This window comes from Sorex fumeus, unplaced genomic scaffold, assembly GCF_029834395.1.
Source record: "Sorex fumeus unplaced genomic scaffold, SorFum_2.1 ptg000029l, whole genome shotgun sequence".
NCBI lineage: Eukaryota > Metazoa > Chordata > Mammalia > Eulipotyphla > Soricidae > Sorex > Sorex fumeus.
In genome coordinates, this window is record NW_026606086.1 from 9,117,684 (window position 1) to 9,135,885 (window position 18,202).

The following is an 18,202-nucleotide window of genomic DNA, read 5'->3' on the forward strand; positions in this document are numbered from 1 at the left end:
ATCCCAAAGACCTCCTTCTTTCTTTTTTCCTTAATCTTTCTTTGAAAATTAAAAAAAAATTTTTTTTTTGTGGTTCCAGGGATTGAACCCAGATCTCACACATGCAAGACATGTGCTTGCCCGCCAGCCACATTCCCAGTCTTAGTTCATCTCTCTTTAAAGCATGATTTTGATTTCAATGTTCAGCTCCTAACTTTCTTCGCAGAAAATCCATTAGCTATTCTTAGTATGGTGGAGAATAAAAACAAAACAAGGCAAGAGTGGTCTAAATGTAAAGTGCTGGAAAATCCAACATTTTATTTACTACATTTTGGTGACTACATGAATGCTGAAAACATTTTAACACTGAAAAGCATGATGTCGTCATCACTTGATTTTTTTTTTCTTCTTTTTTTTTTTGCTTAGCAAACACAGCAGATGATATTGCACGGCATAAAATGAGAACAGTAGTAAAGCTTAAAAAAATGGAAAGAAATCTTAATGTAGTACAGGGGATACTCGTAAACAAACCAGAATAATGCCTAATGCATTACACTTTTTGTTCTACACACAGGAATACAAAAAAAGCATTGGACAGAGAAAGAGAGAGAGAAAGAGACAAAATATCAGCAACCAACCATAATTGGGTACAATACTTATTTAGTCTGAAATGTAGATGCAACATATAAACTACCACTGCTTTCTAACTCACAAGAAAAATGACAGCAACATTGTCTTTTATCAAAAATCTTCTAAGCCCCCATGGTTAGGTTTTGAAAATTAATTATGCATTTACCTTCCCTCCCTCCCATCCCCAATGCTAAAGAAGAACTCCCTCTGCTCTTGGAAGATTTTCTACTCTACGAACCTTTTTTTAAATTTCATTTTTAATTATTTACCTGATGATTGTCTTAGGCACCCTCCTTACATAATAAACCATCAAGCTAAGTGGAACAGGGGGCTAAGTCACACTGAAACAAAAGCTCGGGTCAGAGGTACACCGACCTTAGCAGGGCAGGGCAAGGGACACGTCTAAGTGAGTGGCAGATGGGCTGACCCAGAAGGGACAAGAAACACAGGTAGATATGAAGCAGTGGAAGACAATGTTTCAAAGTTTATTTAACAAAAAATAGTTGTCACTTGATTCAGACGGCAAATCTAAAATGACCCCACAGTGATTATGTAATAAACGCAGAACATACCATCCCCCAAATCAAGATGAACATAGAAACAGAAATTATGAATGACCTCATGATACAACCTTGTTCAGCTTTTCATTGCTGATGGTAAAAGTTTACTCCCTCAGCCATTTTTTTCTGGGCGTTCCAGAACTCTGCATAACATTTATATTCAAAACAAATAATCAATGTCGACCAACAGAGCACTGGATGATCCTGCAACTCAGAGCAGATTTATTGCCCTTAATACTTAATTGCCCTTAATACTTAACGAGTATAAAAATGCTTCTAAGAAAACTGTAACATTTGACTCAAAGTCTAAGCCCCCCTTTCCTTCCCCACCCAAATATCCCTGTAAAAGAAAATATGGTAAAATTCTTGTCTTGAAAAGGAAAGGTATTTACATCTACGGACTGATGCTGTATAGTTCAGTAAAAACAAAACAGAGGCCACCAGTTCTTCAGAGCAGGCCACAAATCAGTGTGTGTGTGTGTGTGTGTGTGTGTGTGTGTGTGTGTACACGCATGCGCGCGTGCAGACACGCCCACATTCGCTAACGCGAGCCTGTTCTAGCAGCCTCCACAAGAGGGTACAAGGAAAAATAAGGAGTGGGAGGACAAGATAAGGAGTGGGAAGAGGAAGGATTAAAAGCATCCGATCCAATCCAAAAAGATCTGGAGCACATACACTGTGGAGACGTTTTGATACTTGCAGATCATCTAATCTGGGAAGGTGAGTGAGGTGGAAGGGGGTAATTGTGAGCAGGAGATTTGAAAAACATCCTACTCTCCCGTGATAGGGAAGGATATGTAACTCTGAGGCATTTCCCTTAAACTGGGCGCTGAGCAATCATATCTTGGGTTGCTTAGACAAAAAGGGACCAGGCCAGCTCCTCTCTGTCTCGAAGTCTGTGAAGGCAAAAGACATCACTTTACTGTCTTGTCAGTTCTGCAAAAGAACCCACCTTCATGCTCTGCCCTTGCTTGGAGCAGTTCTGAAACTTGGGGAAGGATTTTCAAACCTAAGCCAGCATGTTTCTTTGGAGATTTTAACACTCTTTACTTCTCAGACCTGTGTGAATGCTTAAACAAACAAACAAACAGAAAATAGGGAAGGATTTCACAAATGCCCATGCATTCACACACATCAAACAAGTCTCTAACTCTCTGGAATTTCAGGTCTTAACCTGCAAAGCAATATTTTCTAGGAAATTTAATAAGTTAAAGAAAGAACAAACGCAATGCCTTTTCTCCTAAATAACAAAAAGGACCACTTTGAGACACTCATTTTGGCGTGTACAAGTTTTGGGATGGGGAACCTGGCAGTGTTTACAACACACATTGAAGTGCCTTTAAGAAAAAGCGGAAGATACAGCCTGCAGTTAGAGAGAAGCTCTTGCCTTCAGCTTGTCTTAGCATCAAGAACAGATTGCAACAGAAAACTTTGGCCATTTAAGTTCTACTATATACATTAAAAAGAAGAAACCCACACAGTCATAAATTAGAGTGGTGATTAAATAAGTTCATATAAAATAGAATTAAATTAAAAAGAATCACAGCACATTACAGAGAAAAACAAGAACCAGTTTCACAAAACAAAAGAGATTACACATATATTCATATTTATATTTACCCTGTGGAAACAAATTTACTATGAAACTCAAAAACTTCATTAGTAATCATCAAAACAAAACTTCTTATTCAGTTCTTTCATTTTGTAACAACCTTTAACCCGCCTGGGGGAATACTTCCAGAAATTAAGTCTTCCTTGAGCAACAGAGCAGTTCCGTTAAGAAAATAAAGCCCAAACCAAAGTGGAGGGGAGGGGGGCATCTGGGGGGCGGGGGGAAACACCTCGAACATACAATCTACAAAATAAATAATAAGAATTATAAAGTTTCTTTTAAAAGTAACCTTAACAGTTATCAAACTAGTAAGTTCTGCCTTATCACATAGACTCTCTATACAACATAAGCCTAAAACTTTATTACTATGAGGTATTTGGAGGAATTGGTACAAGTGGTGCACGGCCTGCCTGGGGTAGGGGCTCGGTGAAATTGGGAACACCTCGAGAGGAAAGAGGAGAAGCTTTGGTTTATCAGCAAGAAATTGGGGGAGGGGGAAACGTCATCCTTTGGTATCAAAGAAAGTTTCATTGCATGGTTGCACGGAAAAAGCACCACGGTGAATAATTATTCCTTTTTTTTTTCATTAGTGGCCTTTCTAAGAGGCTGAGGTATTCAGAGTATAAGGAGAGAGAGGTCAACAGCGGTTTAACACTTTGGTTCAAGCAAGGCACTCGTCCTAGGAGTTTATAAAGTTTGCGACATGTTTGCCTAGAGATTTACAAGAACTAGCAGTAGGAAGAGAGTATTTCCTAATGTTGTTGTTATTGTACCATTATCATTAAGAATGAAGACAAGTTTACACACGGAGTGAACAGTGAGAAGGGGAGGGGAGGAGGTGTGTGTGGGAGAGGAAGGGGTGAGTTCCCTCCGCAGACCAGGCCGTGCACGAAAATATCTTTGGTATTCTTTGGTATCATCAATGTGATTAAAATCACCAATGGAATCGAGTGAGGTAGCGTCTTTGGTTCACACTATAAATAGTAGATCTTTACACTTTTTTTTTCCTTTTTTCTTTTTTTCCCTTTTTTTCTTCTTTTTCTTTTTTTTTTTTTAACACATGGAAGTTGCTAATTCTTACCTTTGCTTCTCTGTCTTAACTATTTAGGAAATAGTTACAAATTGTACTGTAAAGCTAACCACACCACAGTAATAATCCAGAAGGCCAAGCTGTTTCAAAATGGCCTGCCAACCCCCTGGGGTTTGAATGCACCCTAAACTACTAGATAGGAAATGGAGTAGTGCTTTCTCTTTGTTTGCTAAATGCATAGTTTTCATCCTTTATGTACAAAGAAGGGAGGCCCTTTCTTAGGGAAAATGCCTTTATAGCTCCTGTGAAAATGTCCTAGGACTCTTTGGTATAGCAAAGTTTACATTTAACCTGCAGAGACAGGTTGTTCACCTGGGATAGCAAAGGGAGTAGCATGAGTCCAAAAGTAGCATAGTGCTTTTATTAATTTCTTCCTAGAAACTTAATTACGATTTTTTTTGGGGGGAAATGAGTGACATATTCGGTTAGAACTTCTGAATCTACCCACACGTTATTTTTGAGTATGGGATTTATTAGAGGTACATCCAGGGACTGGGGTCCACAGTTCCTCACATCCAGAATCCTTTGACCTGAACATCAAATAGCATCTGGACTTTTGTACCCTCCAGACACTATCTCCCACTCTCTCCTTTGGCCACTTTTCAGGGAAGCTTCTGGACATTAGAGAACGTGACTGAGTTAGGGCCAAAAGAATCTTAACTTCCATTCAAAAAAAAAAAAAAGCTCATTTGAAGTGCAGTTTTGGCATAAAAAAGACATGAATAAAAGAGTATGATATATTTTTAGGTGAATTTTCCTCAAGATTTGAGAACTGGGAGGTGAACAAAGGTATATGATATGCCCCATTTAATGTGGCAGGTTAAGAAAACTGAGGTGTAAATTAATGCTATACTAAATGGGAATGGAAGTATCTTCCTCTTTAGGTGCCAACTCAGAAGCAAAAAAAAAGGAATGTTTTCAGATGATGGAGCGATAGCACAGCGGTAGGGCGTTTGCCTTGTGTGCAGCTGGCCGGCCAAGCTGGGTTCAATTCCTCCGCCCCTCTCGGAGAGCCCGGCAAGCCACTGAGAGTATCTCGCCCTCATGGCAAAGCCTCGCAGGCTACCCGTGACGTATTCCATATGCCAAATACAGTAACAACAAGTCTCATGATGGAGGCGTTACTGGGCCCGCTCGAGCAAATCGATGAAAAATGGGAGGACAGTGCTAATAAACATATTGCTTGTTGAGAAGTGGAGCTTGTCTGTAATAATTCTAAAAAAGCAAAGGTTGTAAGGATGCTGAAAACAGGCAAGTAAAAAACTTCCTTTTCAGGCTCTATTTTGTGCATCTGTCTGTGAGAAAATATATCTCTAGGCCCTGAAATTGTACAATGGTACAAATTCAATGCTGGTATAAAAATTATCTTTGGTGTTAGCAAATAGGGTCACTGGTTATTTTTCCAAAAGCCACTATGGTTTGGGGTATTTAGAATGTGGTAACGTTCTTTGAGATGATGTCAATCCAGTACCAAAATAACTAGCTAAAAATATAAAATAGAGCTGGATAAATTTGAGGGATAATACAGATAATAAAAACAAAAGCGAATAGAAACAAACCATGGTTGTCTGAATTCAACTTTTGCTTTTCTTGGGGTATAGAATCTGGTACAACTGTGTGTAGACACAACTTGAATTTCCCTGCATTTAAAATTGTCACGCTTTAAGTAAATAAGGTTCACATTCCCCTGAACTATAAATACATTATGTAGCTGTATCCATAACCCTCTCCAATTCTGGAGAGAAGAGTTAATAATTTTCAATTTTTTTTGTTTGTATCAAGATCATATTTTTATAAAATCTCCCAGGACAGCCATTTAAATGGTCTTCCCTTAACAGCTCAACTATACTTGTGCCGTATTTAGAAGATAAATTTTAAGCTAGAATCTGGGGTGAAAAAAATATGAATATAAAATATGCCAAGACAAACGTGCTATTTCATCAAAGGAGAAGTGGGAATTTGGCTTCCTTTTATTATTTACAGCAGCTATGAAGGAGATGCAAGTGGTTGGTTTGTTGTTTAGTTTCTTCTTTAGTGTTCAGTTTTCTTATTGTTTAGTTTCCTTTTTCATGTTTTGTCTTTTCTAGACTGATATAAGATGCTGAGATTTGGTCCTAAATTTTTTTTTTATGATATAAGAGGTTTAATTGTTTCCTTTAGTGTTTCAGTGAATCTCAGCAAACAACTTATTGTTGAGATGGCATTTAATTTTATGTTTCTAGTTACATGTGGCAACTAACCAAGGGAGCCCAATTATTGACCCAATAGTACAAAAGGCATGAGTTCAATTTAACTGTATTCTGAGAGAAATTTTCTGGGAATCAAGTGATTCACTTGGGTATCACTAGTACAACTGTGTGTTCTGAAGTTCATCTCTAAAGCTGTGATTGAATGACTAGAGAAAGAGAAATGAAGATTTTTGTTTGGAAGCTCTAGTCTAGTCTTTCATCAGTTCTTGTTGGGAAATAGACTCCATCATAAAACTTCCAGATTAATGCTGCAGCAAGAAAGAATGCAGTATGCTATTGAGGCTCCATGTGGTGATACAAAAAGCTTAATCCCTGTCGTACGTCTGTCTTCCATTAGAACTCTGACTTTCTATTCTCTTCCACCAATCCTGCCATTTCTAAATTTCACCTGCTATTTTGATTGATGTCCAAATTGTACAAATGTCTGGGATCGGCAACAAAGTAAATTTGATTGCTTTTTCAGGCTGATGACAAAATTTGGATAATAATGTTGTTGATCTGTTCAACTTTGTGTGTTTGTAATGAATTTTAAAGAAGTAATTGGTCCCAAATGCACACATAAAGTAAACTTTACATCAAATTAACCTAGTGGCATTTTACTGTAAAACAGTACTTTCAACAAATTTTCTAATTGAGTCAACATCCCAGATGAATTAGTTTCCTGGTTTACAAACAGGATCCAATTTTGGAAGAATACCTAGGTCTTCTCAGCTAAGAATAGGTTATGGAACCGTGTCTCATATGTCTTCTTAAGTGACATTTATGCATCCTGAAAGAGAGTATGCCATCTGGATGTACAAGCATACTGCATCGACCTCTGTGTTTTGATATTAATTGCTTCCCTGAAGCTACATTCTTTCTTGCCAGTTCTGAAAACTAATATTTCAAAATGCTTCAAGAGTCATAAGTAAGAGTCAGGATTCTACATGGCATGTGTATCATTAGCGAGATAAGTTCATATGTATAACTTTATATAGTATCTTGTGTAAAAATAGCTTTGGTTATTAAAATCATTGCAATAAAATACCTGCACTATAACACTGTGTTCTTTGGTACCTAGGTAATTTTTTTTTTCTGAACGGATGGACTCTTGTTTAATTTCTTAAAAAATATCTGAACATTTCTTAACAAACAAAGAGAATGCACTGGTTTAGGTGTCATTCAAATTTTCTTTGCTGGGTTTGAATCTGCATTTAGGTTGTGGGCCTAGCAGGTTCAAACACTAGGCTAACTGCTCAAAACCACACCCCTAATCCAAGAAACTCAGACAACCCCATACTATGTTGGTTGCACTCTTACAGCACAACTCTTCCTGAAGACCAGCCCTGCCCGAGTCCCTAACCACTGGTGGTGGTGATGGTGGTGGTGGGGTGTGTGGGGGGTGTGCAGACCTGTGTATATACATAGGTGCACACACACATCCACACACAGTACTGAGACTACACCTTCATGGTGCAGCAGAACTTTGTGAATCAAGAATCACTATGCTCCACACCGGTAAACAGCCGAGCACAGTGAGAATGATCATGGATTGAAGGTGTGATATCCAGTGGTGTAATCCTGCTCATAAGTTTTCTTGCTAAGTCATCACACTGCTGAAGTGCGTGTCTCCAAATAAAGTCAGAATGCAGGTTAGCTAAGTCTTTGGTTTCTTTGGACTATAAATAACACTTTTTTTCTTCAAATATTTCTAAGAATAAACCTGCTATCTTGAGGTCCTGGTCATTAAAAAAACATTTCTTTTTTTTTTTTAATTTAAAGCTTTTCCACCGAGGTTTGAGTTTGTGGTGATTCCTTCATGCTTTGGTACAAGTGCTTGATGAAGAAGATGAGTTGCCTGAATTGGAATTGCCCTCGTCCTGCCATTTATCCAGACTCCTCCTCCTCGCATTCATGAAGAAGTTGCTGACGGTGCTCAGCTCCAACCCCAGCTGCTGGGAGATAGTGATCTGCAATTCTTTTGATGGGCGCTTATTCTCCTTGAATATTGCATGTAGAGTTCGACGCTGGACATCGGTGAACACTAGCCTGGGCTTCTTGGGTGTATTGCCTCTATCCTTCCCGTGTTCTTGCTCTTTTCTTTTGCAGGCTACAAAGAAACAGAGAAGATATTAATGCAGACTGTCAAGGAGAAGTAACAAGTGTCAGGAGACAGAGACGAAAGCCAGGAAAACAAGAGTCATAGGTACGAACTTCTCTGGGAGTGTGGAATTCAAGTTATCTCAGGGATCTGGGGGAGTGGCAGGAGTGGAAATTCTAAGGAACAAAGATGGGGAATGTCTTTATGAGTGCAGTAGTCTCTGCATTTGATCTGCTGGGCACTCCTACAATTCAGCAGGTTATATGGGGCCTGGAGCTCAGAAGAAAAACGTCTGGAAGATGAGAAGGGTTTTAGGGCCCTAGACAGTAAATTTCACAGAATATACACCTATCAGAAAGCCAATAACTCAGCATTGGGTACAAACACAGCTTATTTCTTCTTCAAAAGGCTATTTCCCACATAAACAGGATGAATAACTTCAATGTGTCCCTTGGTCTTTGGAAAGAGAGTGGATTCAGTTATCCTTGAACCAGCATTTTCCATATTGTGTAAAAAGAATGATACTATCTCTAACAGGGGTCCCTTGAAAAGCTTGCATGTCATTTAGAAAACACACACACACACACACACACACCATTTAAAATTGATATGTGGGGCTGGAGCCATACAGTACAGTGGGTATGGCTTGCCTTGCCTCAGTCGAGATTAGATCCCTGGCCCCCTACATGATCCCCTAAAGATCCTCAGGAGTGATTCCTGCATGCAGAACCAGGAATAACTCCTAAGCACCTCCGGGCATGACCCCCAAAACAAAAATAAAGTTAAAACATTCGTTTTCTAAGTTTATTAAACCATAAGCTCTTTTAGATGGGGACAGTCTATTAATTTCTCATGTAGTATTAATCATAGAGAGAAATGTGTAAATATATGCTTCTCGGAGAGCCTGGAAAGCTACCGAGAGTATCCCACCCACACAGCAGAGTCTGGCAAGCTCCCCATGGTGTATTCAATATGTCAAAACCAGTAACGATAACAGGTCTCATTCCCCTGACCCTGAAAGAGCCTCCAATCGTTGGGAAAAGATGAGTAAGAAGAGGCAGCTAAAATCTCAGGGCTGGGAGGAATGGAGACGTTACTGGCGCCCACTCAAGTAAATCTACAGTGATACAATGACAGTATTAATAGGCTGGAGAGAAAGCACAGTGGGTAGGGCATTTGCCTTGCACACAGCCGACCAGGGTTCGATTCCTCCATCCCTCTCAGAGAGCCTGGCAAGTTACGGAGAGTATCCGCCTGCATGGTAGAGCCTGGCAAGCTCCCCATGGCATGTTCAATATGCCAAAACCAGTAACAACAAGTCTCACAATGGAGACATTACTGGTGCCTGCTCAAGCAAATCGATGAACAACGGGGGGACAGTGCTACAGTGCAATAGTATTAATACTGGGGAAGCAGTTTGAGAGTTCTTGCTACAATCACTCAAGTATTGTGGATGTTAAATGTCAGGACCTGTGCTGTGAGATTCTCCTACAGCGAGGAACCTGGTTGAGGTCGTGTGTTGCTGGTCCACTCTGTCAGCGTGTGTGAATATAGGCTGAGGCTGCCCAGTACACAGTTTCTCAGCATCTGAACACTGGGTTGGGGTTTTGTAACTAAATGCATATCACTATATCTGGAGAGAACTTGGCAGAAGCTGTAGTTGTTGAGTAATATCTAGCAGAGAAGTCAGGAGAATGTACTAAATAATGTGGTGGATCATGGGTGAGCTCAATAAAGAGAATGGGAGCAGCAACCCACAGAAATAAAATCAGAGTTGTAGAACTTTGTACAGAACCACACTTACGAGCATTGTTAGAGACTATGAATGAGTTGCAGGAGCTATGTAGTACAGTGGGTAGAACGTTTGCCTTGCACATGACCAATTCAGACTCAATCCCTGGCATCCCATATGGTCCCCCTGGGCCATCACCACGAGTAATTCCTGAGTATATAGTCAGAAGTAAGGCCTGAGCATTGCTGGGTGTGGTCCCCAAACAAAAAAGAGACAATGAATAAAATAACAGTTTATTATTTCCACAGGATCCATTTCAGAACAGAGATTACACAATACAGGAGGAAGCTACCACAACCTAAATGTCCAACAACAGATGAATGGATAAATAACCTGTGGTACATATACTATGCAGCGACTAAAAATAAAGAAAGATACAAAGTCATGCAGTTCACAGCAACTTAGATGGAATTAGAGGGCATTGTGCTGAGTGAAATAACTCAGAGGCAGAAGGTCAAATACAGGATGATTTCACTCATCTATGGTACATAGAGGAAACAAATCAAGGGTGTGAACAATACCAATCAACAGTATTGTACACGGTCACGGTCACGGTCCTCCCGTTGTTCATCGATTTGCTCAAGCGGGCCCAGTAACGTCTCCATCATGAGACTTGTTGTTACTGTATTTGGCATATCAAATATGTCACGGGTAGCTTGCCAGGCTCTGCCCTGCAGGAGAGATACTCTCGGTAGCTTGCTGGGCTCTCCGACAGAGGCGGAGGAATCGAACTCGGGTTGGCCATTTTGGCTGCTTGTAAGGCAAACGCCCTACCGCAGTGCTATCGCTCCAGCCCATTGTACATTGTCACTGTCACTGTCCTCCCGTTGTTCATTGATTAGCTCGAGCGGGCCCAGTAACATCTCCATTGGAGACTTTGTTGTTACTGTGTCTGGCATATCGAATACGTCACGGGGAGCTTGCCAGGCTCTGCCGTGCGGGCGAGATACTCTCGGTAGCTTGCTGGGCTCTCCGAGAGGGGCGGAGGAATCGAACTCGGGTCGGCCATGTTGGCTGCGTGCAAGGCAAACACCCTACCGCTGTGCTATCACTCCAGCCCATTGTACATTGTACAATGTATAAAAAAATAATATTTTTTATAATCAGAAGCTACCAAGGAAGTCAAGAGAGTCCATATATACATCTTGTATACTGGATTACAGACCAGTTGATTGGAAATAACACAGGAACTTGAGAGAGGGTATCCAGCACAAGGTGATGCCAAGGGAGGAGGAACGAAACCCATAACTGCCAATCAACAGATAATGGGGTGAGGGACGGGAGGGAAGGAAGGCTGGACTGGAGGTGACAAAGGGGCAGGTGTGGGGAAGGCTGTAGGCAACATAGAGGCAGGGGTCTCGGGCACAACAGTGATGTCAGGCAGGTGTTCGTGAATCTCTAAATCACTAGAGCGGACAAAAATGTAAGCATGAGAGCAAATTACAGCAATTAAACCAAAAAATGTCTCTGTTAAGAGGTAAGTTGGGAACTCGGGAGGGGAGGAGGGAACGTGGGGGACATTGGTGGAGGGATGCGAACACTGGTAGTGGGATTAAAATTAGAATATTTTATGCCTAAAACTCTATTACTGACATCTATATAAATCACAGTGCCTAAATAATATTTTTTATAATCAGAAGCTACCAAGGAAGTCAAGGGAGTCCATATAGGTTTGTAAAAGTAAAGAAAGAGACAAGGGGCAGGGGTGGAGCAACAGTTCAGTGGGTAGAGCACCTGCTGTGCATGCAGTCACCCCAGATTCTATCCCCAGCACCCCATATAGTCCCCCAAGGCCACCAGGAGTGATTCTTTTTAGTACAGAACCAGGAGTAAGTTCTTAGCACAGCCAGGTGTGGTCCAATCCCCCCTAACACTGGCCCTTCAAAAAGAGGCAAAGTGAAGAATGCCAAGAGGTACCACTGCACAGGGAACAATACAGATCTGTTATCACTCTCATCTTCTCTCTGATTTTTCATTATTTTACAACATTACATAATTTCATGAATATAGTTTAGTATTTCTCTACATGTGTAGAACTCACCATTCCTACCACCAAAGTAGCCTCTTTCTTTACTCATTCTCCCACCTTTTTTTTTTTCTCTTTTTGGGTCATACCCGGCAATGCACAGGGGGTTACTCCTGGCTCTTGCTCAGGAATTACTCCTGGTGGTGCTCAGGGGACCATATGGGATGGTGGGAATCGAACCCGGGTCAGCCGCATGCAAGGCAAATGCCCTACCTGCTGTGCTATTATTCCAGTCCCTCATTCTCCCACCCTCTCCCTCTGGTTAGTACCATAGTTTCCATGGATTTTAGGAGTTAGTTTGGTTTTCTTGCTAATTTGTTAGATTTGTTAATATTTCCCACATGAGTGAAATCATCTGGAGAACTGTATTTCACTTCCTTGTTTATTAGCCTTATCACCTCAACTTCCGTCCATTTAGAGACTGGGGGATGGGAGTTCCCAAATAGTGCTCCGGGGTCCCAGGGATGCTTCTTAGCCAACTGGGCAAGTGGATCAATGTCAGGGCATAAGGATGTGGTGATGCTTGGGACCTTTGGTACTGGGGATCACATGGGCCACTCCAGAGACTAGAGGTTTCCAGAGCCGCACCTGGCAACATTCAGGGACCACAGGAAATGAAGAGGGGTCAGCTGCATGCCAGACGTGCACCTTAATCCAAGTGTCCATCAGCCTAACCTCATCTCAGGGAATGTGAATCAGAGAAATAGAGAGCATGGACTGCACAGGGATTAAGATGCTTGGCTGGCACACAGCCAGTCCAGATTCAATCTCTAGTACCACATGAAGGCCCACGAGCCCTGTGCAGAGTGATTCCTGAGCAAAGAGCCAGGAGTCAGCCCTCTGCCCCACTGGGTGTGGCCCCCACATCCAAAACAAACAAAAAACCCATTGATTTAAATTTAAAAAGTGAGAAAACACTATGCCTTTGAGGGCACCATGAGACTGTGTTGCCATCAAGAGAGAGATTATTAAAGTTTGAAAGGGTGCGGCTGGAGACACAGCACATTGGGTAGGGCATTTGCCTTGCACGCAGCCGACCCGGGTTTGATTCCCAGCATCCCTTATGGTCTCCCCTGAGCACCGCCAGGAGTAACTCCTGAGTGCAGAGCCAGGAATAACCTCTGTGCATCGCCAGGTATGACCCAAAAAGCAAAAAAAAAAAAATGTATGAAAGGGAGACCCCATGTCTTTATCTAAAGGCCAATGCTGGTACTTGTAGCTGCAATCCACAGAACAGCTAAGCCTGTAATGTCCCCAATGATTCAGCGGGGGTCTGGCCACGACCTGAGAGATGAAGGTATAGGTAATGGCTAAGTCCCTTAGCTTCTTGCTGCTCTGGTGTCCCAAGGACAGATTGGGTACCCTGGCAAGGAACACCCTGAATCTCGATGCCTGATGACCTGGCGGGCTTGTCCTTGCACACTCTTATAAGGAAAGTTTAGAGCTCTGGGCCAAAGAAAGAGTACAGCAGGTAGGCACTTGCCTCACGTGCTGCTGTTCTGGGTTTGATTTTGGGCATCCCATACAGTCCCCTGAACCCTCCCAAGAGTGATCCCTCAGTGCAGAGCCAGGAGGAAGCCCTGAGCACTATAGAGTGGGACCCCCCCCCCAAAAAAAACCCACATTTCACTGGGAAAGGGAGAAACTGCAGTAAGTATAAAGTTCCTGGGAGTGGGATCGGGAGAGAATGATGAAAATGCTGTAAAAGAGATTTCAGCTCTTTGTTAATAGTAAAAGCCACTGAACTTCATACTTCAAATGAATAACTAGCAAAGTATGTAGATTCTACCTCAGTAAAACTGTTGAGAAAGAAGTGGCTGGATGAGCTACTGTGTGAGCTCATCTGAGAAGGACCAGTTGGGAACAGTGCCATCTCCCAAGTGTCTTCTGACCTGGGGGATTTTTTTTCTTTTCTGGTTGTGACTCAAAATCTCAAAGGCTCAGAGCTCCTAAAAACGATCTTGATACCTACCTTCTTAATAGATTTTTTAAATTGAATCACTATGAGATAGCCCCTTAAAAAGTTGTTCAGAATTAGGTTTCATTCATATAGTGTTCCAACACCCATCCCTCCACCAATGTACAATTTCCTGCACCAGTAAAAACTGTAGCACTGTCCTCCCATTGTACATCATTTTGCTTGAGTGGGCCCAGTAACGTCTCCATTCTGAGACTTGATGTTACTGTTTTTGGAATATCAAATACCTCATGGGTAGCTTGCCAGGCTCCCCGTAAGGGACGGAGGTATTGAACCCAGGTTGGCCGCGTGCAAGGCCCTACCCACTGTGCTATTGCTCCAGCCCAGTACAAACATATACATTTTTTTAACAACTGTAAATTTAACTTCTCCTTAAGTCAGTTTCTACAATTAATTTCAAATTAGTGGTTCTGTTTGCATTCCTCAAATTACTCTGTAGAGTGGACTGACAAATTTCACTATTCTCCCAATGAGACTTCAAGGAGACTTCAAAAGGAAAGTGAACCTCAAAAGGAATTCTGAAAACTCGTGAGAAGAATTCTGAAAACTGCGGATGGCAAATTGGATTGTTAATATTAGGACCTTGGCCATCTGACCCCAGGCACACTTCCCACATTTCCTACCATACTTCCACTCCTTCTCACTACAATCTTTTTCAGAAGCGCACTTGCTGTGCTTTTCAGAAGTCATGCCTACATGCATTATGAACTTTCATACTCACTCCTCTTTGGCTCAGCTGTCCTGTCCTTCGCTCAGAACGCCCTTCTTCCCACATAGAAGCTTCTTTACATAATCAAGGCTTAGCTCAAGCATTTCATTTCTTGCTGAGCCTCCTTCATCCCTAAGGCTCTTCAAGGCTAACTGTGTTCTCCTATGCCCATAGCATCCCGTGGATAATTATTTACCTACTTATCTCTTTCACTGATGTATTCTATAAGATGATGTATATTCTATGAGAGTACACATGGATTATTTCTCTGTCATACTAAGTATTTTATTTTGGGGGACATGGGGGGGTCATACCCAGTTGTGCTCAGAGATCACTCCTGGCAGAGCTCGATCATTCAGGGTGCTGGTGATCAAATCTGGGTGGGCCACATGCAAGGCAAGCATGTACTTCTCTCTGTACTATCTCTCCAGCCCCACACCTAGCATTCTAGTTAGATCAACAAATAGTTTGTGGTCCCATAAAAAATGGAGACAGCCAAGACAGGAACCTTTTTCTTTTGAAAATGTACACAGGATGAAGTTGCATGAGACCTCTTTCATTTCGCTGGGAAATTATTTTGAAGTTATTTATGGTACTGTAGCGATAGCACAGCGGGTAGGGCGTTCGCCTTACACGCGGCCAACATGGCCGACCCGAGTTCGATTCCTCCGCCCCTCTCGGAGAGCCTGGCAAGCTACCGAGAGTATTCGATATGCCAGACACAGTAACAACAAAGTCTCCAATGGAGACGTTACTGGGCCCGCTCGAGCAAATCGACGATCAACGGGAGGGCCTTTACCTTTTACCTTTTATGGTACTGTGGGAATATATCTGAGAAATGAGGGAGGGGACTGAATCTCTGGTGACAGATGCTGGTGTTGCCATCACTCCTATGACTGAGTTGAAGACGGTTTGGGATCAGCTTGGAAGAAGGCGAGAGAAGCCATGATAAAAGAGCCGAGGTCTGGAATTGCTGGATTTTGGGATGGAGCCTTGAAATTAGCCTTGAACAGGGCCCCCAGTCCCACCCAGATTAGGTGCCTAGGTGAGTGGGGACACCGAGTATCAGATGGAAGAGGGATCTTTGTACATCGTTGCTAAACATGGATGGACACAATATGCGTCTATTGGATCATCTATGCTTTAGTCAAATACTGAGTCAATCAGGATCCCAGTTATAGGAAACACCAGCAAGTAACCACAAGAGCAGGGGGGTGGAAACCCTAACAATCAGGGAATGAGGTTACTTTCAAAATCAGGGGATGTTCCCAGCTGCAGCCCTTCTCCCCAATGTGGAGTTTCAGAGCTCCGGTCAGTAGATTTATTGCAACCAGCCATGGCAGGGAGCACCACCTTGGATATTCCCTGCCCTGATACAGTTACCATCTCTCCCACAGAGTCCCTATACAGATTATTCACTCAGTCATTTCAAAAAGGCCTGTGCCTCATACTAACCTACATGTCCATACGGTAGGGAGTATCTTACAGGCTGGAGTAGCACTGCACTGTAGCACTGTCATCCCGTTTTCATTGATTTGCTCGAGAGGGCACCAGTAACATCTCCATTCGTCCCTGTAGCATGCTAGTGTGGCCCAATGGCATCTACTCACTCCAGGAACATGAAGTGAGACTTGTTGTCACTGTAGTTGGCATATCGAATATCGAATACACCCCAGGGAGCTTGCCAGGCTCTGCAGTGCGGGTGGGATACTCTTGGTAGCTTGCTGGGCTCTCCGAGAGGGACAAAGAAACTGAACCCGGGTTGGCCTCGTGCAAGGCAAACGCCCTACCTGCTGTGCTATCACTCCAGCCCACAGGCTGGAGTAAAAAGTATTGAGTACCTCAAGATTTTCATGTGATCGCTAAGACGTGCTTAAGCCCCTCTCAGTACATGCAGTGGGAATGAGAATGGAGAGAGGAAGGGCTTGAAGAAAGAATGCTCATAAACAAGGTTTGCCTCTTCTTCTCTGGGAGCAGTCAGGTCACTGGGCTTTGTGAGCAGGAACTCTAGCAAATTTATGGCTGGGGAGGCATTCCTACCTGGCCTTAGGGGGATACTGGGAGGCCTCAGAGGGTTTCGGGCCTCAGGAAGTATAGATGCCAGGACTCATCTCCTGAAATCCTGACAACAGAGTGAAGGCACAAGATCTTCCAAATCTCTCCAGGTGTTCTGAAACACCTTGCCACAGAGTTCCCTGCTACTTCCCTAAACCTGGATGTGCAACCAGAACCTTCTGGACAACTCCTGAAGATGGATGTTCTGACTCAGCAGGTGAGAGCCGGGCCTGAGTTTCTGTGTCGCTAACAGGATGAGATGCCCTGCTGCTGGTCTGGGAACTCATTCAGAACAACCAAGGATGTTCCCAAGAAACCTCTCCTCTCCCTCATCCCCCTCCTCTGTCTCCTCCTCTCGCCTCCTCTCTCTCTCATTTGCACCATAATTGCTTTTCAAAGTCATGCTGTCTAATTTGTTGCTGTGCTTTACTACTCTGGTTGCTCAGATGGGTCTCAACTTGACCTTTGGTCCTTTGAATCTGGCTCTCATGCTCTGGCATGATATGCCACCTCCACCCCTTCACATTTTTATTTTAACTTCCTGGCATCGTAATAAAGTTCAGGCTCCCATGTTACCTACCTTGCCCCACCCTAGATTATATCCCTCCTAGATAATCCTGGAAAGAAGACACCTGGACACCGAATCTGGACACTCTCTACTGCACCCTCAGAGAAATCTAAGAAAAACATGCATGTGTGTTACATGCCCACAAATATACTCATCAACACATCATGGACGTACACACATAAGCATGCTTATCTGAAAGCATATGGACATATTTTTAAAATGATTTTACACCATTATCCTTGCATCCACTTCCAATACCCCCAGAAATCCCCCCTTTCCTTTCCCACTCCACTACTACTTGTCCCTTTGTGCAAGAGCATCCAAGAACATTTACTTATATTATTAATCCTACGTGCATCTAAAATATCTTTGCTCAGGCCTGTACAATCATCTTGCCAAAACATTTTTAAAGACTCATTTGCAGTTCTTTTTCTTTTTTTTCTTCTTCTTCTTTTTGGGTCATACCCAGTGATGCTCAGAGGTTACTCTTGGCTCATGCACTCAGAAATTACTTCTGGCGGTGCTCAGGGGACCATATGGGATGCTAGGAATCAAACCTGGGTTGGCCGCATGCAAGCCAAATGCCCCACCTGCTGTGCTATCGCTCCAGTCCCTCATTTGCAGTTCTTTCCCCGTGTAGACACCCAGTGTTACTTGGTGGCTGGTTAGAAATCTTATACATGGTTGAGAGATAGCACAGTGCATAGAGTGTTTGCCTTGCATGAAAAGGACCCAGGTTTGATCTCAAGCACCACATATGGTCCCCTGAGCCCTGCCTGGAGTAAGCACTGAGCACTGCCACATGTGGCCCCCAAACCAGATTCTAGTGCATGCCAACATTGCCATAAATACACCATGGGGACGTGATATGTGT

General features: G+C 42.7%; 1 protein-coding gene across 2 annotated transcripts in view; it reads right to left on the reverse strand.

The window, feature by feature from the left end:
* Window positions 1-273: 273 nt before the first annotated feature.
* Window positions 274-18,202, reverse strand: part of ONECUT1 (one cut homeobox 1) — a 37,146-nt gene continuing 19,217 nt past the window's right edge. Inside the window, exons 2-3 of one of the 2 annotated variants that reach the window (XR_008792615.1) lie at window positions 7,566-8,209; window positions 274-543 (exon numbers count right to left, since the gene is read on the reverse strand). Coding sequence is in view for 1 of the 2 variants with exons in the window: in XM_056115708.1 (XP_055971683.1) it covers window positions 7,917-8,209 (293 nt within the window). In the remaining variant the exon portion in view is untranslated. Of the gene's footprint in view, window positions 544-6,683; window positions 8,210-18,202 lie in introns of those variants that run through there. The other variant, XM_056115708.1, reaches the window with a different exon arrangement.